The sequence below is a fragment of the Centroberyx gerrardi genome, chromosome 9 (genome assembly GCF_048128805.1).
Source record: "Centroberyx gerrardi isolate f3 chromosome 9, fCenGer3.hap1.cur.20231027, whole genome shotgun sequence".
Lineage (NCBI taxonomy): Eukaryota > Metazoa > Chordata > Actinopteri > Beryciformes > Berycidae > Centroberyx > Centroberyx gerrardi.
The window spans coordinates 23,955,345-23,979,316 of NC_136005.1; the positions used below are offsets into that span (position 1 = coordinate 23,955,345).

At 44.3% G+C, this 23,972-nt stretch overlaps 1 protein-coding gene across 1 annotated transcript in view; it reads right to left on the minus strand.

The window, feature by feature from the left end:
• The window catches only part of ror1 (receptor tyrosine kinase-like orphan receptor 1), a 129,684-nt gene that overhangs the window by 14,297 nt on the left and 91,415 nt on the right, over positions 1–23,972 (minus strand). The window contains exons 3-4 of the mRNA XM_078285739.1: positions 17,630–17,920; positions 17,317–17,353 (exon numbers count right to left, since the gene is read on the minus strand). Coding sequence (XP_078141865.1) covers positions 17,317–17,353; positions 17,630–17,920 — 328 coding nt within the window. The remainder of the gene's footprint in view (positions 1–17,316; positions 17,354–17,629; positions 17,921–23,972) is intronic.

A 23,972-nucleotide genomic window follows, 5' to 3' on the forward strand; every position in this document is an offset into this window, starting at 1 on the left:
CATGTCTAAGAAGGCAAAGGCGTAGAACAGAAACTTGTCCTCCGACGAAAAAAAGGAGAAAATAAGCAAATCGCTGCAAGACATCTGAGGTTTTCCCTTAAATCTTTCTTGGGTTTTTGTCTGAGAGGCAGTGTGTGTGTATGTCCGTTTGTTTGTGTATGTGTGCGCGTGCATCCGTGTGTGTGTGTGTGTGTGTGTGTGTGTGAGCTGTCCCAGGCAGTTGAGAGCCAAGTGCGGTTGCTATTTGTGTAAACAGTGCATGGCTGTTCAGGCCCTTTATTTTACACACCAACGCCACGGGCCCTCTGTGTAATGTTTTATAATAGTTAATTACAAGGAGAGGCCTTTCCCTCCAAGACCCAATCTATAATCCAGACCTAAACAGAAAGGCGAGCCCCGCCACAGAAACTAAACAAGGTATTGAGGACCTTGATTCATTGGCGAATTACATTTTTTCCCAACCTTTATTTATTCAGGGAAGGGTTTGCTAAGCACGCATGCTCTTTTTCCAGCAGCACCATGCTTCAGATCCACAGTCACACACATTCACACCTGGTCGCTACCCGGTAAAACCACACTGAGCAGCTCCACTCAGCTGTTAAATGCCTTGCTCAAGAGAACCTCAAGGCCTAGCTGCTCAGCGAAGGGGGACAGAGCGTTTGGTACACAGACTGATGTGTTAACAGTTTTTCTTACTGTATTCTGAAACTGTGCAGGATTACACATTTGCATTATATTGTTACCAAGAAAGAAAGGTGAGCAAGCAAGCCAGCAAGGGAACAAAGAAGAAGTAAACAACATCAAAAACCTGTTTTGAGGCTTTAAACTCAGTGTCCAGACTGTACCGTTTGCTTATATCATAGAATCAGACATACACAGCTATATGTTAACATACCCAAATGTGAGCCAATCATGTCAATGTTCTGCAGCGATCCTGCAAATTCCCAAACTCAACTTTTCAGGAACTGAAAGGAGAAAAACTGGATGATTTTCCCTTTTGATACACATGCATCCTGCTGCTGACATTGTACAGAGCGTTATAAATGTTTTGAATTGGTCCCAGGATTATGAGACAGCTATAAAAATGGGAAAAGCTGCCAGCAAACATTGGCAAAAAAGGTCAAATTGGACATATGAGGTTTCTGTAGGACACCAACTGCATGTCAACACACTCGCACACATGATTCAACTGTAGGCCTAGAATACACACACAAACTCAAATGCATAAACACTCAAAAAGGCAAACACTCGTTTGTATATTGTCCCATTCACTCTCTCATATACACACGTGTGGACACACAAAGGAGGTGGAGCTGGTAAAGTGATAAACCAGAAACTGCTGACAGGAAGAAGGAGGCAGTTTTACTGTGTGTGTGTGTGTGTGTGTGTGTGCGTTACACGTTACTTATGGAGAGAGGAAGGTCTGCACAGACAAGCGAACATTTGAAGACAGATCTCCCTTGACTCCAATATGTTTTTACTATAGAAGCGCGCACACACAGACACATCAACACACACACACACACACACTCACAGCCTTGACCCCAGAGACAAAGGTTAGGGTTGATGACTGTTGACAGATGCACCGCTAACAACCCCTAACAGGAAAGGGAGAGCTGGTAAAGGAGTGTGAGTTGAGGGGGTTGAACGTTCAGCCAGCAAAAATGGATGATTCACACAGTTGACTCTGCACTTAATCTTTGAATAAGAAGTTCATAGAGGAAAAGACTGGATCCCTTTACGAATCTGAATCGATCAAAATCTCACAGACTTTTGACTGGGAATCCAATTCTTTTCAACTGACATTACACTAACCCTATACATCCAATTTCCTCCTCTTTGTGCGGCGAGATTGTTCCATGCCAGTTGAAGCCATCGGTGGACGCTGCTACCGAAATGTTGACAGTACAGCGGTTCCTAAAACACAGGCTGCGCCCTACAGAGATGTCAGTGCTGCACGCGCTCCACAGCAAGGCGAATGGATTTGGCTCTCCAAAGGCAGCGCTGCTCGCCTCTGGAGCCCAATAAACCGCCCCTGCTCCCCCCGCAGAGGGAGCCTTTTAATGCTTTCCATCCTGCCCGCTCATCCCAGGACTCATCCATCCTCCGTCCTGTCTGTCATCCCGGTCTTCTCTCCCTCCCTCACTACCCCCCGCCCCTCTATCTCCATCCTCCCCTCCCCCCTTCTTCCCCTCCCTGCAGCCCTCCACCTCCCTCCCAGCACAGGACTCCCTCTCTCTCTCTCCTGCGAAGGTGACTCATCTTCTATTTCACGGATTTCATCTGTTTCATCAACAATCCTTCCATTAAGATTGTCAGTCAAACAGAAGGGAGAGGAAAGTCGGGAGAATGTCTGGGGCAGAATAGACCGCAGCAAGATAGTAAAAAAAGACAGAAAGACAGGTTAGAAATAAAGAATGGAAAGAAAAACAAAGAGAGAAAGAAAGACAAATGTATAAAATTCTTTCGCTCATTTGTTCACAGCGAGCATCAGCTGAGCGCTGGTTCTGATTATTGGGCCGATGAAGCCTTCTTTTGTTAGCGCTCCTTTGGTCGTCTAATGGGACAGGACAAGAAAAACCACAAAGCCAGAGCATCAAAACTAAGTTCTCAGCTTTCTGGCAGAGCTGGTGGCAACATGTGTTGGTTTATGCTTTTGCAAAGCCTCCCCACTGCCTTTCATTGGTTTCAACACCCTGTGTGATTTGTCTAAACCCCAAAGCTAGACTTCCAAAAAATCCATATTACTACGGCGTTATTGCTAAATTTGATATTACGCAGCAGAGAGCGACAGGAAAGACGTGACAGACACAGAGGATTTGAAGTGCAGTGGAGGCTGTAAGCTGTAACTGAATCCATGGTGTCAAAGAGGGGCGTTGTGTGTTGAGCCGCAAGAAAAACAACTAACCCTGGAGGTATTTTGAGTTTATTACTGAAGAGCTGAACTTCCACATGGAAAGTAAGCATTTTATAGCTTTCTTAATGCAACACAACTTAAAATGATGGCCGTTTTTCACCTTTTACAAAACTTATAAACCTTTTGCATCTTCAAAAATACATTTAAAAGATCTAGATATGACACATATTTCTGCCTGCGTCCGCTAATCACTTGAGAATGAACAACCGTCTCCGATTCCACGCTCAGGGTTTCTAGTCTTTTTTTAGGGTTTAGCTTTTGATTATGGATCGCCTTGGATAAGCCTTGGGGCGCGTAGAGTCCGGGCCGATTCTCGTCAAGGGGGCGGGGCGGCGGGGCGGGGGGGGACGTGTGCGTGTTGAGTGCGGGGGGTTAAGAGGGAAGTGAAACTCAACACCCTTTGTCGGAGGGGATACAGAGAGGACGGGATTTAAGGGTGAGGAGGCGAGGGGGGGCGGATCCCGATGACATTCTGGATTTCAGGGTTTCGTTTCCAGGAGCTGCTGTGGGTGCTGAGTGAAGAGGAGATGAGCCGCCAGCGGCATGAGGTCACAGCCTGCTACTTCCTGTTTGGGGATGCCCCAAGTAGGTTTTGTTTTGAAGATTGATTTGTGGTTTTTAAAGAGTATCTTTAGGGAATTTCTGAATTATTTTACAGTGAACTGTGGATAGAGTCAGGAAAGATAAGGTGACATAGAGAAGGGATGACATGCAATATAGGGCAGCAGATGGGTTTAAAGTATATGTTATGTGTGTTTGTGTGTGTATGATGGTGTGTGTGTGCGTGTGTGTGCGTGTGTGTGCGTGTGTGTGCGTGAGAGAGAGAGAGAGAGAGAGAGAGAGAGAGAGAGAGAGTGTAGGTTTGTATATCTGTATGAGATGGCAGAGTTTTAGTGTGGTGGTATTTTTGTATATGTGTGTGTGTGTGTGTGTGTGCGTGCTGTAGGGAGGATGTCCAACACACAAATGAAAGACACTTGTGGGTCTGGAGAGAGGAATGGGATGGACAGGGAGGATGAGAAGAAGAAAACAATGGACAATCGTGCGGCCGCTGTCCTCAAGAGATTGGGTTTCCTACCCAAAAACTCTCCCAAAACTCCAAAGTCTTTTAAGATTGTAGACAATAGAAAAACAAAATCTGTTTCTCATTATTCTGCCTGTTTACAATCATGTACATTTGCTTGTACGTATTATTTTTCTGTAATACTAATGAAAGCAGCTTGCGCGGTGGTGGGTCTATTGTGAATGCTGCCATAAAAGGACCCAGATAATACATACAGTTTGGGTCTGAGTGATTCTGCTAAAATCTTGTTTCTTGTTGGTGAAATATATACAGATTTAATATTTTGCAAAAGCCAATAAAGGCAAATAATGTCAGTGCACTGATTTATCTGTCGAGCCCTCCGTAAACTGGGCCTCTACTCATAGATGGGCGACTCCACCGTCATAGGAGACTTGTGGACTGTACGTGCGGTTGCAATGTGTAATGATCCCTCGCTGACAACGAGCCAAAATGGCCGCCAGGGGCTGAGGTTGACTGGGGTCTCTGGCTGCCAGTGGCCCGTGACCGCAGTGGGAATGAACAGCGAGCGGGGGCAACTGAGGCGCTGCATTAGGATACAATGGAGAAAGAAAGGGCCCCTCCTGGGTCCTCGTGTTACTACTGCTTACTGACTGCAACAATACAGGCCTCTGTCAGAGAGAGAGAGAGAGAGACAGAAAGACAGAGAGATATACAGGGCTTACCGAAGGAGGAAGGGAGGAGGAGGAGATGTATGAGGAGGTGGAGGTAGAGAAGACAACATGGATGGGGACAAGAAGTGGGTTTTCTTCAAATTTCAAATATAAAAAAACTTTCATGAACTTGATATAGTTTGAATCACTATTGTGTTATATCAACTGGCGATATAGAGTAACAAAACGGATATTTATTTATATGACACTGTCGAGGATTATTACTTGAACAGCGCTCATATCTAAAATAGTGGAATTACTCACAGCTAGGCGATGCACACAGTGTTCATGTTGGGCATGTAGGAGTGTGCTCTAAGGAATTTGTAGCAGTTGCCCACACAGGCTGGAGCTCCCTGGATGCGGCTAAAGAGTTTTAATAACAGGGTGAAAGCGTATGTGGTGATTTACATGTGGAGAAAGACCCCACGTCAATCCCATCACTCCTCACACCGCTCCCTGACCTGATGACATCACTTCCCTGGAGTACTGCGGGCTATCAAAGGTCCAGGCAAAGGGGGGGGGGGGGGGGGGGGAGTGGGGGTGTCATTTAGCTAGATAGCAGGGCAATATGTCTCCTAAAACCTAACATAAGCCCGACTGTGTTTAGACAGACATATACACACACAAATAAAGGGAGCACAGGGGTTAAACTGTAGAACTCCATTAGTACGACCCAAGGAGACGAGTAGGAGAGAGAGGGAGAGTGAGAGAGTGGGAAAGAGAGGGTGGGTGGGTGGGGGGGGTTAGGTTTGTTTTACTAATCACTGACCCGTCGTGTGTACAGATTCCTGAAAACAAATCGCACGAGCAGAGAGAGAGTACATAGAAGGTGTAAGAAAGCATAACAAGAAAGGGAAAGTGAGGGAGAGAGAGAGAGAGAGAGAGAGAGAGAGGCAGAGAGAAAAAGTAGGAGAGAGAGATAATTGAGGAAAAGAGAGAGAGAGTGAGGACTGGAAACAGTTTGGGGAACAGAGCTCGAGGCGATGTGTCGGAGCGCTGTTGAACAATGCAGCGTGTGTGTATGTGTGTGTGTGGTGGCGGGGAGTGCATGTGCCTGTGCGCTTGCAGTTTGGTCTTCCACCCGCCATGCCAATAAAGGCCTGCATTTGATTCTGAATTTCTGTAATTCTTCTCTGGCTCTACAGTTAGGAAACAAAACATCATCCATCCATCTCAGACAGAGCCATCTCCTGCCCTTTTACTCTTGTTGTGTTGGTTTGCCGCTACCGCAATTCACAGCTGAGGTTGTGCCACACATGTTAAAAAAAAATAAAATACCATGACACTCACCACTTCAAATGTAAATGTCAAGTGAAAGAAATACCTACGCATCACTGGAAACAAAACGCTTTTATTCAGTTAGACTTCAAATATGTTCAAATATAGTACTCTTTAAATCAAAGGATAGTCACAAACACAGTGTATTAGAATACCTGGCTTATAGGCCTAGGTCTCTTATGATGCTCAGTCTGACAAGCCATGATTATAAGCCCAGTTGGGATGTCAAATTTGTTGTATTTATTGATATTCTTAGGTATAGTTCAAAATTAATTTGGCTTTCTAGTATCTGTAAATTTAGAAAAAGTGGTAACTGGTACAGTAAGTTAAGTGTACAGGTTACGACAGATTTGTATTACTGACAAAAGACAATTGGACTATTTCGTATGGGAACAGTAAAACAAATAAACAAAACGGAAAAAAAAACAATATTAGGTCATAAGCTAATATTAATGTTGGTATTTTCAAGAACTTTTTTTCCTGGCGCACTATTCTAAATTACGTTCTCGTTTTCCTTTTTTGTTGCTGTAAAAATTCCTGTCTAGGGTTTTTAATAGTGCTCCTTGAGCTGATTCAAGGCTGACTCCAAACGCCTGTATGGAAATAATAATAACAGGAAAAGCAAGGAGAGCACAAAAGAAAGAACGGGGGGAAGAGATAGCCGAGAGCGACGCTACGAGGTGCTGCGATGGAGCCGGCATGCACCTCTCCACGCGCACACACACACACACACACACAGAGACACACACACACACACTCACCTGCATGATTTACGACAGCTTATTGCCTAGATCACAGATCCCAATCTGAACGCACAAAGGCAGACACTTAAAGAAGACAGGAGGACACATGTTTTGGCTGACTGGCTACTGACTGGTACTTAGGGAACAAGAACACGCATGTTTGAACACAAGCGTGGCTTCCTGAGGAAAGTGGAATAATCCTTGATGAGAGCGATTAGGAGTCACTAAAGGCGTGTATTGTGGGGAAGGAAAACACCGTCGTGCCGCATAAATAAACCCTGTTCACACACTCCCCTGTCACAGCTGTCTGGAGGACACTGAACAAACAAAAAACCTCTAAGGAGCAAATCCACCCTAAAACACTTTTAAACAGCTACTGGCGATGTGCCTTGGATGTCTGGGCCCAATCTGTTGTGTTGTGGTGTATTTGTCTTATTCCCACGGATAACTGGCCAAACGAGCTGTGATGTCACGTTGAGATATTTCCAGAACAGCTACATGTTCATCACACAGGGAGAAAGCCATTATAGAAGAGGTAGAGATACCAATTTCTCCACCGACAGTAACCTCAAAACGATTTGACACGTTAATCCCTTGCTCATAGACAACATGTGTGCACCAAGTGGCATTTTTTGGAGGTTCTGCATCAACAGTGAATAGCAGGGCATCTCTGTGGACGCTGCTGCAGGGTGGGATTATGGGTATCTGGATGTTCTCCGGTTCAGAACTGTTTGCTTGTTGGCACAGGCTGCTGTAAAAAAAGCACGGTCTGGAGAGGCTATGGCTCCTGATCTTCCAATAAAAGAGAATTTACAGGCCCCCGCACTCTTAAAACAAATGGGACTAAACAGCACATTATTCAGTCGGTAGAAGGGCCAGACAAACGCTCTTAGACTTGTCACCCGTATTTACAACGTGGTCTCTGGGTGTGTGTGTGTGTGTGTGCCCTTCTGTGCTGTTCATACGAACATGCTGTCGAGGGTCTTCACACAGTGGAAAAACTCCACTGGAAATGGATGGAGGGAGGAGAAGAGGGCATAGGGGCGGTAAAGGAAGGGTAAAAGAAAAGGAGGGAATGATTGTAAATTGTTTTTTCTGGCTTTAATAAGCCCTAAAAGTGATATCCTTTGATCACTTGTATTCAACTTTATGGCGAGTCTCAACCTCAAAACCTCACCATGCCAGCATTACATCAGCCCAGTATAGTGTTTGGTAAAAGACGGATCTCTAACTGTGACTATAAAAAGTATTCGCCCCCTTTCACTTCTTGCATACTTTCTTGTGCTGCAAAATTTGCTCAAAATACATTTATTTGGGAATTTTGATGTAGGCCAATAAGACGGGTGTATTTTTACTTAAGTCTCTTGCCTAGTGCAGCTTTAAATGTATTTGAGCACACATTGTAGCACAAGAAAATGTGCAAAAAGTCAGAGGGGTGAATACATTTTTATATCTAAATACATATTTATACTCTATTTATTGCCTTGTCCCTTAAGCAAGATAGAAACAGTGCCAACCGCACAACAGTCAGAAACTTAAGCACTGTTTTTACTTCACAACTCTACTGTTTCTAACTCTCTGGCTAAAACCATTCCTGAAACCCACTCCCCTCCATTTCTCTCTCTCTTTCTCTCTTTCTCTCTCTCTATCATTTGATCTGTCCTCAGGTAACAGAGCCGGGGTTTTTGCGGTCTAAATGGCCGTAGTGCTGTGAGACTGGTTGACTGGCCCGGGACAGCCCACCCACAGGTCGGCCTTTAGGGAGCAAGTCAGGTTACAGTCAGTGCTGCTATTTCTGTTGATGAAAATGATTTTACCTTTGCAAAAACATGTTTGGGAACAAAAAATAGGCCCCAAAAATAGGCTCTGGTCGGACAAAAAACCCCCCAAAAACTCCCTTTTCAAATTATTTTGTGCACCAGCTGTTGGCAGCCTGACATTGTATATACTGTACCCCCCCCCCCCCCCCCCCCCCCACACACACACACACACAGCCCTCTCCTGGGCATACTTTCCCAAAGAAAATCACTTTCAGTCTATTGTAAGTCTATTTTTGCCTTATTCCATATTAGTTATTGGATGAGAGAGAGAGGAAATGACATGCAAGACAAGGGGAGAGAAAGGGAGGCGGGAGATGAGTTTACAATAGTTGTTTTCTGGCTTGTCATAACCCCAAAAAGAGATGTGCTGTATTCATATGTATTCAATCTGACAGCCTCCACGACATGGGAAAACAAAACATATTGCAGAGTATCCCTCAATTCCCAGGCTCTCATGGAAAAGACATTTAGGGACATTGCTAACACACACACATGCACACACACAAAACCTGCACTGACACAGCAATTTACAAGAAGCAATGCAGCTATTTCTTCCAATATCATTCATGTAATTGAACGGCATAGGAAGTGTTTGTGGCTTATAACTTGGAGCTGAAGTTGATCAAATTCTGGGACGATAGTTGTAGCCACAGTTGGAGTTATGGGATGGGAAACAAGTCAGTGTGATACAAGTCAATAATATACAAGTGCAAACTACAAACAAAAGCCTCTATTGATACCTAGAAATACTCAAGCTCTTACACTTTGTCTCTCTCTGTCTCTCTCTCTCCCTCACACACACACACACACACACACACAGCCAATAGCAAAGAAAGAACACTCTCTGTGTATACATCTCTGCATGTCTGTGTTTTTTGTGCAGGAGTGTGTGTTCATTGGGAGGTTGAGGGCATAGTTCAGGGAAAGCCCCTGTACCCCATCTAGGCCTTGTTGCCCTTAGGGAGAAACCATGCTTTACACACACACACACACACACACACACACACACACACACACACACACACACACACTTACTTTCTTGAACCACACTACTTGAACCACACTAGACTTTACCAGACCTGACCCTGACCAGACCTGCCAACGGGATCACCAACAGACAGACACAAGGGATTCTGGGAAACAGGAAACAGGAAGCGGGCCCTGTCCAAGCAGAGTATGAAGGCCCGGTCCATACTGGGCTGTGTGTGTGGGGCAGAGCGGCAGAAAGTGTGTACAGACTAATGACGTTACTAACTAGATGTGATAGTGCAGAGTGCTATGATGACTGATAGTATGATTCAAGGAGGCTACCCACCTCGGCAGCAGTGTGTGTATAAGCGTGTGCGTATTTATGTATGTGCACATGCCTGTACGCACATGTGTGTCTGCCTATGTGTGTGTGTGTGTGTGTGTGTGTGTGAAGCCCCCTGACCTGGGCAGTATTTAGCAGAGAGGCGTCCCGGCCAGTGGAAGGGGGTCGCGGTGGGATCTCTGGTTTCAAACAGCGCCGGTGCCCAGGGAGCGGGCCGTGTCAAAGGGCCCCTCCCTGGTGAGCCATATTAGGGCCCTGATCCCCAATCAATCAGCACCGCGCTAAAAAGAATCCACAACAAGACGGCAATTAAGCTCCGCTGAGGGCTTAACGAAACATGTGTGTGAGATAGGGTTTGTGCGCGTTCCTCTGACTGGGGATTTTATGTATGACCCTGTGTGTGTGTGTGTGTGTGTGTGTGTGTGTGGTTTATGTGCCCATATGTGTGAAAGCCTTTGAGACGGGAAAGAAAAAAAAAAAGCCTCAGTCTGCTCCGGATGTGAAAAGTAGGGGACAGAGGGGGGGGAAAGAAAGTCTCAGTAGACTGCCTTTGTTTTTCCTTATGAATCAAGAACTACTCCATAAATACACATTGACCCTCAATGTAGCATATAGGCTACATAAAGCTCATAGAAAAACTGAAACCTTTTCCAAGTAATGCAACATGTACATTCTTTACCTCTTAGCTACAGACTGTTTTAGCCACTATATAGCTCTATTGCTCTAGCTAGGCCCTGGTTTTTTAAAACTATGAGTCAGTAAGCTAAATAGGTAGAAGGCCTGTTGCTGGTGGGTTCCCACATGGCAAAAATAGTATGTTTTAATGGGTTCCAGAGTGAGAGACTTAATTTTTCATTCAGGTTCCAGAGTGAAAAAAAGCTCCAGTTTAGCCGAACCCCTGATGTAGATAGATGATGTAGCTCAGTGTACAGCAGAGGCGTCATGCATCCAAACTTTGAGTGGGCCTTTCATCCCCTCAGTTTGAATGGGCACGGCGCTTGCGGCGCGCAGCAAATCATCATCGAGGCCAGCCAACATCTGAGAACCACAGCGCTGTTGACACTGGCACCGAGGTGAGGAGGAGCGAAACCAAAACCCAGGATTTCTCCATACGGCACACATGCAAGTTCACAGAACCAGTACGAGCTTATTGTAAGAAATAAATAAAACTGTAACGCATGCGGGGGGGCAGCAGGGTGGAGTAGTGCAAAGGGAGGAAGAGCTGAGTTCACGGCTGAAATATCAGCAAGCATCCGCCCTGCTGAAGTGGACAGAACAGACAGTTTCCCTACAGGGATCAATCACTTACATTATTATCACAGTAAACACTGTTTTTTTGGCACGGGACGCTTCTGAGCCTTGTTGTATGACTGAACTCAGTGTGACGTTTTCATGCTGTTCAAAAAATTTGGCAAACTATTCCGATAAACTAATTTGTCAATCAGCCGACGCGTTGCTGTGGGTAAGACACACACGCTACACTCCTGCCTCTACAAAGTCAAATTACTCCTTCGTTTAGACGCTTTGATGCTTTGACTGCATAATTAGATTGCCAGTGGGCTGATTGCAATCCGGGTGTTGCATTCCTCGTCCCGTCAGTTCCAAGGTCAACTCAACCCAGTGCTGACAGTTGGCTAATTACACACCCATCAGCCAGATGTATCAGGTGATTGACACACACGCAGGTTGTAGGCAAAGTTATACAAACACCCTTATAAGAGTTAAACATATCTGATTAAAGTCATTATTCTGAGCGGTCAAATTACACCCAAACAGGAACTCTAACGGCAAATTAATTACAAATTCATAGGAGCCTATAAAGAAAAGTAAATAAAGGTCTTACTGTATAATGTAGATGTAACTACTTGGAAGGAGGATTATAATCAGGTGTGTCTCACTTGCAGTACATGAATTCATTTTCATTAACAAACCAATACTTTCAGGGGCATGTTATTATTTTCAAAAGCGCTTTGAATTTATTGTCAAAAGCGCTTTGAATTTATGGTTACGACAGTGAAATATTCTTCAAATAAGGTTTTTCGGTGTAGTAGGAGAGTGATGAGAAGAGGCGCAGCAGAACGCATCTTTCACAAAATTCTGTCCACCATCCATTTTTAACAAAGGGGGGGGGATACGATGAAGAAAATGACAGGAAGATGGAAGGCGAGAAGAGAAAGAGAGGCATAGAGCAGACAAAAAAGAAGCCAGAGGAAGACGGGAAAAAAAAAGCAGGACAGAGGGAATCTGTTCTTTGTTAAACCTGTCTCTTATATCCTGTAGTGTGGTGTGGACAGAGGAGAAAGGAGGGAGAGAGGGAGGGAGAGAGGGAGGCAGGAGGAAAAAAAAGCACAGATATTTTTGTAATTGCTTTTTTTTTTTTTTTTTGCCGGTGCTGAGAGAAAAGTGCTGGGGAAAGCTTTGAGAAATTTAAACAGCCTTGACAGCCAGGGTGTAGTGGTATTAATCTTTTCAAACAGGGAGAAAACCCCTCTATTATAAACACAGACAGAGACCCTGGGATCAGCGGCCGGCCTGCATACAGTCTGTGTATCGCTGCTGTCCGATTAAAAACTCCTATATCCAGGAAGTCAGCTTTTCAACAATTAGAAAGGGCAGCTGTGTTTTCAGACTGAGGACTTGACATACAGGACTTGAAATCATCAACAAAACTCAAATAAACTACGTAAAAATGTCAATTTAAGCAATAAAAAAGGAAAAAAAAACATTGAAATTGGTGTTAGGAAATTTTCACATGACGGGTAATTTGAAAAGCATACAGGCCCAGCTGCATGCATACATCACCTTGTCTCCTATGGAGGAAAATCTCAGAAAACATGTCCGTTTACATTTCAATCTCATTCTATTTTGATAAGTCAGTGTTGTACGTGTGGAGTTTTGCACGATTTGCTCAAACTGATTCATTTGCTCACACAAATGGCTCTAAGAAAGCAAGAAAGAAAGCAAGAAAGAAAGAATGAAAGAACAAATGAAAAACATGAATTTTCTGCTGGTTTTTCCCGGTCTGCCTGCCTCTAATGTGTCTGATCTGGACCTAATTGATCCGATTGATTAATCTGCACGCACTAACGGCTGTAAGACGGAAAGACAGAAAGAAAGGAAGGAAAATAAAGGAAGAAAGCAAGCCTATAATGTGTGTGACGTGGATAATTCAAGGCCCGCTCCCTCACAGCGCCGGCCTCAGTCAGGAGTTATTAACCGCCTCTGATCTGAGCTTACGGTCGCCTCACACCCCTAATCAGACCTGAACGCCGCCCAGAACTGCTGCAGAACCCGGGAATCAAAGAACAACACGCAGCCCAAAAGCGCTAATGGTACCATCCTCCTACCCAGCGAACACTGTTTTTCTTTCACTCCCTCTCCAATCGCTCTCTTTTCCTGAAAGTGTGGCGGGAGAGAGAGAGAGTGTGAGTTGGGGGTCTAATTTTGGCAGGCGAGACTTTTTCCCCTCACTCTGTGTTTGTTCTGGCTCTATGAAAACATCTCCGCAGAGGGGAGGAGGAAGATGGAGTGGGGGGGGGGGGGGGGGGGGAGGAGGATGAAGAGGCGGAGCATGGAGCGGGCGTGAGGATTGGCGTCGGCGAATGTGTCGCCATAAATTAGCGACGGCCCCGTTGCCGTGACGACAAACCTCAGATTGAAAAATCAAATTGAAGGAACACTTTGCTCTAGAAATCTTAAAATTCCTGCGCTTATCCTCAACCAGAATTGGCGCCGTAGGAGGAAAAGTTCCCGCCTCAAACTTTCCACCGCCTCTTCCCTCTTTCTCCGTCTATCTCAGTCATCCTCCTGTCTTTTTCTCTCTCGTGTTCCTGATTGGCCCGGCTGTTATTTCCCTGCTCTCTGGTGTCAGACGGCCACATTGGACACAAGCTGGCTGGACTGCAGTCTAAGCCTCCGGGCTGCGGGCTTCGGCTCTGCCTGCGGCTACTCTGAAGCGCCAACCATGAGGATACATGAACACACGTACACACACACTCTGTGATGTCCCACACACCACAGAGTGTACACTTAAGCCCGACTTGGAGGGGATAGAAACCCAAGCACATACCAGCGCAAACATGGGCAAGGGAAAAAAAAAGTTCATGTGACGTTCAGGTTACACAAGATGGATGACCAGGGAATTTGTTGTTTCCCCTAACTTTGGGACTAAAATTTAAGATTTTTTTGATAATTTACCCCAACAAGAGGAAAGTAACACTCTATCGTCAGACCTGAAAACGTACTGTGATCCCTCTGTCTGTAACCTTCTCTGCTAAATACAGAGAATGAATATATTTGACGAGCCTCCTGCACCAGATGTCTTTCCGAAAGCGTCTGAGTCCGGCGGCAGAAGTTTGACACTTCCACAGCTGTGGTGTGGAGCGGGTCGTCACGTGTCATCATTAGGTGACCCTGTCTTCTTGACGCCTGCCACGCCGCCTCACCGCTAATAAGTTGGCCGTGACACTAATGATGAGCAGCAGTGACCGTCAGCCCGCCGCCGCCGCGCCTCCGCCCTCATCAAAGGAGGCCCCTGTCCGTTCAAATGAAGTCTTGCGATGGCTGCGTTAAGCTGTTCTGGTGGTCTGCGGCGACCGAACGCCGTACTAACACAACTTAGGACGGGGTTTGCTTCATTATAACCGTTTCCTGACGTAGTTGACAGGAAAAAAAAACAAGGAGAATGTAATTGTATGTCTGTGGTGTCTGCTGTGCTCAATCAAACGTACATCAACTAGTTTCCAACCCTAAGTGAATTCATTTCTGAAAGCCAGGCAATGTAAGAGGCTTCTGTAGGAGGAGGAACATGTGCCAAAGCCTTTGATGAGAGGCTACACACACTCACACACATGAATTAATTAGTATCGCTGATATTCAGTGAAAACCTCCTAACTCCAATCTTGGTGATTTTCCTGTTTTAACTCCAGTTGAAGGATCCAATGAGAGAAAATTTTACCAGCCTTGGTCTTACGAATCCCTTTGAAAACACTATTGGATAAACTCTAAAATACATGGGGGTCAAGCTGAAAACAAGGCTGTGTTTCTTAGTTCTTGAAAAGTGGACATTTTGGAGATACAAGGTTTTCACTGGACAGCGATGATATTTGCAGCAGATATGGACTTCACATGAGAATGTCCAGGTAGAGTAGTTATAAGGATTCTCCAGACACTAAATAATCCAGATATATCTTATAAAACAATACAAGGTCTCTCCTAATGACATCACTACACATGTAACAATATATGGTCACACAATATGCCATGCTTTGATAACTGGATTACAAGACTCACAAATCTACATCACAGTTCATGCCAGAGCCTCCTTATCCATTCTCCTCTTATGTAGCCTCGCCAAAATATGAACCTTCCTACTTATTTTAACTTCATTTAAGTTAGATTTTTAATTTCCAATATCTTGACATTACTATATAGCGAACACACAGCGTCTTGGATTCCCTTTTTTTTTCTTTGATAATTGCCTAAAGAAAATTGCATTGTGATCATACTGTGAGCCAAATGTTTGATCCATGGAACAAGCTGTAATTTCGTAACAGGGAAAATCAAAAACATGTAAACAAAGCGATGGCAGAAACAGATGTTTGAGAATGAGCACGCGTCCGCATGCACAGCATGTGTGTGTACATGTATGATTGAGCGTGCACGTATGTGCGTGTGTCGGTGCATGTGCCTGCGCACGCGCGCGTGTGTGAATTTAGTAAGTGTCTGATATCCACATTGTGCCAGCATTTTTGATTCAATATTCCCAGAACGCAGCATGGAACATGGCAGCGAGCCTCGCCATAATGTCATTGGGGAAAATCATCCAGTTTAAATCCTTTGATCCACCGAGAATCAAACGAACTGAGAAACTTCATAGCGTTTTATCCCATAACACTGGGGAGAAGTCAAAACAAAACAAAGGAAGCTAGCCAGACTGAAACAAGATTTTGATAACCATCATTACTGCCAAGAACATGAAAATGTTTTACGGGAATGTAATTTTTAACCCTTTTTAGTTTTTTGTTTTAATCGTTTTTATTTGCTATACTCAGACATAGTGTCATCTTCAGACATATATATATGTTTATGTTAAGAAGTCCTGAATGTGATTGAATTTGCTATACACTTAAGACAGTTGGCAGCTAAATGCCTGAATATAAATAACATTATATAATCATATTAGATCAGATGACACATGAGAAACGGGGCAGAAACACTTTGTTTCCCCACAGTGTAGCAAAGTCTCTTCGGTGGCTTGGGTAAAAAAAATGTCTGGTAAATATTGTAAACTTTAAAGTATAACACAATTGCTTTCTACTGTCCCATTTGAATAATAACATTTGTCCTGATTTGATTTGAGTCTAGACTTTAACATAGATTCGGCTCATTTTCCTAAACAGCACAGTTCAGACGGCCATATCTGAGGGAGGCTGTGGTTAATCAAATAAACTCACTAGCGGTGACAGAACATTCATTCTTAATTATAATAACTTCATTATTGCCCCCAAATGAATGGCACAAGTTTTTAATTTGTTTAATTTCCAGCTTTCTTAAGCGAGTTGGTAGAAAGTTAATTAACCTGCTTACCAAAGTGCAAAGTGTTTGTCTCAGGGTCTTTTCTCCAACACTATAAGGGTCAGATGCTCTGGCCCTTTGCAGCTCAATGGCTTTAAGGTGCTTTGAATCTATAGCATGTGCTAAAAGCCTCATATAGATAGATATAGATATTCATTTAACCATTCACCTTGTACCAATAGGAATGGAAACTTGCAGATTGGGCCTTGGCAAAATGACTTGACCAACGTGTCTTTGATTGTCATGTAGGTAAAGGGAAATGCAAAATATAACACACTGTCCCTTATCACACACATACGAATGTGTTAAAAAATGACACAGCATTTGCTGCTAATAACATAGGTGCCATATCAAACACATGCTTGTGCTCAACAAATCCACAGTGAGAATACATGTTATATAACACTTTTTTAGAGTGGCTCTCTGCAAACAGATGATGAATGACTTCTACCAGGGTAAGAATAACAGACAGATAGTGTATGTAGGAGAATTTAGATTTCAAACTATATGGCCAAACGACATCTGCTATCCACAGACATACGATCTAACTAAACACTGTGTAAAAACTGTTGCCTTTGCCAATGCTCCTTGATCCATTTACCAAACTGTATCTTACTCCATATTTTATGTATTTTATTCATGAAGTCATGACATTTGTATTTTTGCGATTATGGTATTAGATATCAAGCACGACTTGGATGGACACAAAGGAAACAAGCTTGAATGATTACTGCTAGAGCTAGCAGCTCATCAGTATCTCCCCAAACCATTTTCATTCACTTTCAAGGATTATCACACTATTTTCTGTCTTCGGCATTATTTCACTCTCTCCGTCTCTCACTCACTCTGCGATCCAGCGTTGCGTTATGGTCGAGTAGAGCAGGAATACGCTGGAAAGACGGACAGAGAAAAATGGATAGAGGAAAAGAGACTTACGGCGAGGGCCTTCCTGGCAGAGGTGTAGGCAGCGGATCTGGAAAAGAAGACATGGGGATTTTTTACTACAGGAGAAACAATATTGTTCCCAGACATTTCTCTGTGCAAGCTGCCAGCTACAAGGAAGAATAAGTGGAGGCGAGTGTTGCTGCGAGGAGCCAAATCTCCAGCAGGAAAACATGAGCGGGGGAGAAATTTCAATCTTTGTCACACTAAGTGCGTAAAGCAGACGTCACGCGGCCACTTCTGGGGCTCTGTGACATCTGCCTTTAGATCCCCCATCTGCTGCCGTCACCGCCCCCGCCGATCTTACCGAACTTGACGAACAGCACGCCCGTGGTGGACACGGTGCCCTGGCTGTTGGTGGCCACGCACTGGAAGTAGCCCGTGTCGGTGGTGTCCAGGTTGCGGATGCGGAGGCGCGAGCCGTACGGCGTGGGCCGGTAGGAGACCCGCCGCGGCTCCTGCACCACGGGGGCGTCGTTCTTCAGCCAGCGCACGCTGGGCGGCGGGTTGCCCGACACGCGGCAGAAGAGCTCGGCGGTGTGGCCCAGGGAGGTGGTGATGTTGTTCATGGGCGCTTCGAGACGGATGAAGAAGGGCTCTGGGAGGGAGGGAGAGAGAGAGAGGGATAGGAGGGGAAAGAAATAAGTGGAGGGAGGGTGGGAGAGAAAGTTAGGGAAAGGTATAAGGGGAGGCCAAGTGGGAAGAGAGGACAGGAGTGAGATGAATGAGAGAGAGAAAGATAAGAGAGAGGTAGACAGAAGGAGAAGAAAGACATTGCATTACACATCGTAGAGAACTAAGGCATAAATCAAAGTAACAGCACTAACTGTATAAAAGGAGCCAGACAATAAAACAAATATGCCGCCGACTATAAAAACAGCGGTAAAACAACTCCATGTTTCAGATAAAGGCCGGTCTCTCTGGCTCAGAACATTTTCAGCCTGTAATACTAACAGGAATGAAGAACATGGCCGGAGGCAACCTGCTCACCAGCTCACTCCATCTCATATCTGTCTGAACTTTCTGCATAATCATTTATCAAATAAATTATGGAAAATCCCTATAAAAGGCTTGAGAAATGAAAATAGCAGTAGCTGAAAAGCGGAGTGCCCTGTGAAAAATGACTGACTATTTCTAGACGTTTTTGAGATCTGTGTGACTCATCTTCGACCATGACCTTAAACTCACATCTCCATAATATCTTAGCATCTTATTAAAAAAAGTTTCTTTTTTTCAAAAGCGTGAATATTGAGACAAATGGGCTAAAATGTATGTTTGTAGTTGGTGACACTGTTTTAACATAATCAAACCTGAGTACTCATATAATATGAGTATCGTTTTTAATGGTCAAAATTAAGACCAACCTTAACTTAATATCATAATACATAACATTTTCAACTGTGTATAACTGAGGCAGGGAGACAGGAGGGACAGAAAATAATATAATAGGATAATAATAAGAGTTAAATCTTAAAATCTCCCTTATGTCTGCAGTCACCTCACCAAAAGATACTGTAAGCCTTCTTTCTCTGGAGGACTTTACTGATGTGTGTTCAGTGTGTGTCAAGTGTGTGTAGTGTGAGTATGTGTATATTTTCCACAAGGGTGCACACAGGTACACACACTCACACACACACACAGACACACACACACAACAAATTCTAACTGCTGGGCAGGAATTCTTTGCAAGTTATTTTGCGGTTGCCACTGTGGTAACACATTATTTCACTTTTCATCATGACTGTATGATGCCAGAGGGCTTTTTTTTTCCAGGGTTTTCCCTGGCTTGTGCAGGAGCTTATGTGGTAACATCACCAGTGTGGTGGCTTTTGCATGAGGATCGGGGATTTAAAGCCTCTAAGAAAACAACAAACAGGCCTCAGGAGCTTGCATAAGGCTATCAGAACCCAGTCTAATACCTAATACCATGCAAGGAGAAGACACTAATGTGACGCTGATGAATTCAGAAGTTGCTGGCGAAGAAAAGACGCCAAAATACTTTGCATGATTATCTTGGGGACCGCATTTTCCTTGAGGTGGTCATAAAAATAACACTTCTGGTGGGCCACCTAAGAGTTTAATGTGCAGCAAAAACATTGGTGCTAATGTCATGCAAAACCTCTGGAAAGTTCCCTCAACCCCAAAACCCTTCTTAGGTATGCAGGAATACTCCTGGTCACACCGACTGGCCAAAACAAACAGGGGAAAAAAACACATGCAGGGGAATCTCAAGTACTAAGTGAACACACACCCAAGTACAGACACACAGAACCATACATATGTAAAATACCCAGTGAGAAAACACAAGCGCATTATGCACATATATTGGCGCATACATATGCATATACAGTATGTAACTACACATGCAACAGACTCATCAATTAAGGCACTCATGCTATGAATGTGACTGCATTACCTTTAATATGCCTGTTCACTACATTATTTCTTATTACTGTGATCAACTTTTCTGCAGCTGTTATAGCTGAATAGTCAATTATATTGGCATTTGCCATTACAGTCTGTTATATGAACATTTGCCATTTGAGTTAATTATCATTTAATTGGATTCATTCAAACTTATTTTAGTTTTTCACAAATTCAAACAGAGTTCATAGATGCCTGAAAGGATTTTTACATTTGGAGACATCAGTGTGTTTGATGAGGTCACATGACCAACCAGGAAGCAGCAGGCAAGCTAGAGGTGGAGAGTTGTTGGTATATCAACACACACACTTCCAAAAGAATTTCTCAGCACCCAGGCTGAGCTTCCAAACATAGTTTTCCCCTACAAGGGGATTGCTGTCTATTCCAAAGCTAAACTCTCTCTCTCTCTCTCTCTCTTTCCATCTATCTGTCTATCCTCCATCATTCACCTGCAGCAGAGTGAAACCACTATTTTAATTCCCTAGCTGGATATTTATTTGTAGAAAAATGAGAATGACGAGAGAAAATGAGAGACATTAAGAAAAAGAGAGAGACAACTACTAAGGGAGAGGAAGAGAGAAATAAAGGTGCAGAGAGAAAGAGACAATGGCAAAAAGGCCACAGTGAGGTTTTCATATACTGTATGTAGGCAATGTAGGGACACACACACACACACACACACACACACCCCATATCCTCTCCTCTTTGGGGGTACAGCATGTGTGTATGTGAGAGAGTGTGTGCATGTGTGCGCACTACATTAATGTACCATTGTCTATTTTAATCAATTTGTTGAAACTATTTCAGTCAGCTGCTACATGACAACAACAACAAAAACACATGCACTACCTTAACTCACTCACTTGGCACTCTCCGTCACCATAGCAACCTAGCATTGTGCTTGCATGCATGGCTTGTCTGCCTCATGCAGCTAACACGTCGTCATGAGGTGTGTGTGCATGACAGGAGTGTGAAGTGTGTGTGAAAGAGAGGAGCGGGGACATTTGCCTTGGCATGCAGCCTCTGTGTGTGCTCATGCCTCTGCTGGAGCAGAGTATGAGAGTACACACACACTCACACACACACACACACACACACACACACACACACACACACACACACACACTATTCTCCCTCATGCCCCAGGCTCAACACAGCAATGTGGTACTAACAAGTGTGTGACAATATGACAAGACTCCCACCACCTAGCCAGCCACCACCACTCTTCCCTCACCTCTCCCCTTTCTCACCCACTTTTTTATCTGTCCTCCTTTCTCTCCCAGCAGAACAGACTGTCTCCCTTATTTGTACAAGCCTGTCTTTACTTAATATAGCACTGCAGACAGAAGGAAACCTCTAGCAAGTTAACACTGCAGATATTAATAAAAATGGCCTTACAGCCATGCAGTTTTGTAATATGTGAAATCGAGCAACTTGGGGAGAAAATTCTGTCTTTACTACTACTACTACTACTACAACTAATAACGTGATACTTTATTGATACGGAAATTATCTTTTATCCTTCCCTTCCTCCCTCTTTTTCTCACCCATGCCCCTCTCCCCCCACTTTCATTCTCACCAACAAACCACCTCATTTTTACCCCTCTCTTCTTTCCGTATCGTCCTTCTTTCCCTCCACCTATCCCACCAATCCCCCCCCCCCTTCCTCCCCTCCCTTGCCCACCTCCAAGCTAGATCCCCAAGCATAAAAACACATCTCACTTAGGTGTGTGTGTGTGTGTGTGTGTGTATGCGATGGTGTTGGTGGAGGTGGGGGGTGGTGGGGCTACAGGAAAGAGGGCTGCTGTTGCTTCCTGACCCATCCCTCCCCGAACCTCTGTCAGCACCCCTTGTGCAAACACTGACTCACTCACAACAATATACAAACCTGCACAGAGGGATAGGCAGAGAGGGGGTGGGGGGTGGGGGGGGGGGGTTGTAATTGAATGAACTGCAGATCAACAGATACCAAGTTTAGGCCACTCCATTCATTATTATATATAGGCCCTCTGTTGCAAAGCCTGCATATCCAAATAATGAATTTAGGATGTGCAACCGTCAACCTTTTCCCATGTTTTTTTTCCTATCCAGCCATCAATACACACACTTTAAGAACATAACACAAGCCTATCAGACCCCTGTGTCCTCTGTTTGCTTTAACAAGCCTACTAACTACATCATCAAGACAAATCTGATTACCAAATGCAATAACTGGTGTATTGAGTTTTCCCATTAATAGCCAGGTCAAACTCTAAGATATAATCATGAACTGAAGAGAATGTTGTTAGTGAACAGAAAGACAGAGATATTATGTGTGTGTGACAGTGAGTGACTGAGAGAATTGAGTGCATCCGTCTCTGCAATTCATTTGTGTCAATTTTGTATCTCTATTAACTTGTTTACTCTGACATTTTGCTTTCCTTTTCCATGAAATCTGTTGATTCTGATTGTTACGGATTGTACTCACTGATAATGTCATTACAATACCTTTGGCATACTGACTTTGAAGACATCATGACTGAGCTCCTGTTGTATTACGCATTAGGCCAGGATTTCTTTTGAGGCGTTGTAGATCGCTATTTTCTCATTGTACTTTTATTCCTTATAGTCCATTATGTTGTTTACACTGAATCTGTCACATCTGCCAACGCTTATGCCTTGTAAAATGAATATTTCTCATCTCCAAAAGGTGAACACATGTCAATACTGCAAGGGTGGAGCATGCTAGTAGCCTATGCTCGTTCTTGGAAAGGAAGATTGTGTTGGTCTATGGTCCTGGTTGTCGGAAATGTGTGACTAAGATCAGATCAAATCAGGAAGCTCTGATAGGACAGGTGTTGAGACACTCCTTCCTCACAGGTCATCACCTCTCTCTCACACACACACACACACACTTGACACACGCATACTGACACCAACCACAGAGGTGTGTAAATGCACACACTCACTGATAAAAGATTCACTCATACTCCTTTCTACTGAGTAATGCATTAGTCTCCATGACTGTCTGTCTGTCTGTCTATCCTCTCTGTGTGTACGTTCAGTATGACTTTGACACCCCTCCTCATATATTCCTGCACAGCCTACTTACCTAAACTGTACTGGTGTGAATCTTGCTTACATGCTGCTGCAACACATCACTGCCCCTAATGTTTATTTCCACTATATTATCTGAAAAATTAGCTACTACAAATATTAAGTGAGAGCAGACCCACTCTTGAAAGATGCTTGTGTGTCATGCCAAAGGTAAGAAGGTCACACAAACCGAGCCACTTTATCACCATCTCATTACTCGAGTTGATGGAAGAGAAAATGGTTTTTGGAGCGGCGTGCCTGCACACTTCATTAGCCGTTATAATAACTGACAATAAAGCAACGGGGAGCAGCGGGAGGGAAAGGAGAGACAAGAGGAGACGACAGGAGACGAGAGGAGAGGTGAGGAGAAGAAAGGGAGCAGCGAGTGATTTCGCCGGAGAGATGTCCTGCCAATGTCTCAATAACAAAGCCACTCTGTATGTAATTGTCTCGTGTGGAGTGTTGTGGTATTTGGCACCGGGGCCGCTGTGAAACTGGAACCCTCGCTGTGTACTGTCCCTTTAATGTGGCAGACGACTAAATGGTGCCCTGTCATCAGCCTGCTTTTTCTTGCAGTGGTTTTGTACAAGCAAACACTCACACGCAGACACACACATGTAAACACACGCACACCCGCACACCACCGCAACACACACAAACTATACACGTCCCGAGCTGGAGAAGTTACACGACGCCTTTTCATTTGCTCCGCTGCAATCGGATTCTGTACATAAGTCATCATTTAATACCATATACAGTGCTAATGCTGTGCTAAGCGGGCTGCTCTCAGCAAGACACAGGCCCGGAAACCTGAGCGGCTGCACAGCTAACTAAACACACTCACTAGACAGACTGAGGAGTCTGGATTGTAGCATTGCCAGCTATGGCTGAAATTCATTAAGTTTGGGTCACTCAGAGGAAGAGAGAGAGAAAGAAAGGAAAGAAAAGGAAACAAAGACAAAGAAGGGAAGAATGACAGACAGACACAGAAAGCCCTAGAGAGACCGAGTTCAGTAAACTATCATCAGCCTGATTTCAGCCCAATAATGAGCCTCTTTCACCATGATAACTTCCTGCTACTGATGCGTGCTGATAGGGCCAAGCTACCTGAATGCTGTCTGCTTGGCCAATCAAAACCATTCCCCCGCCTG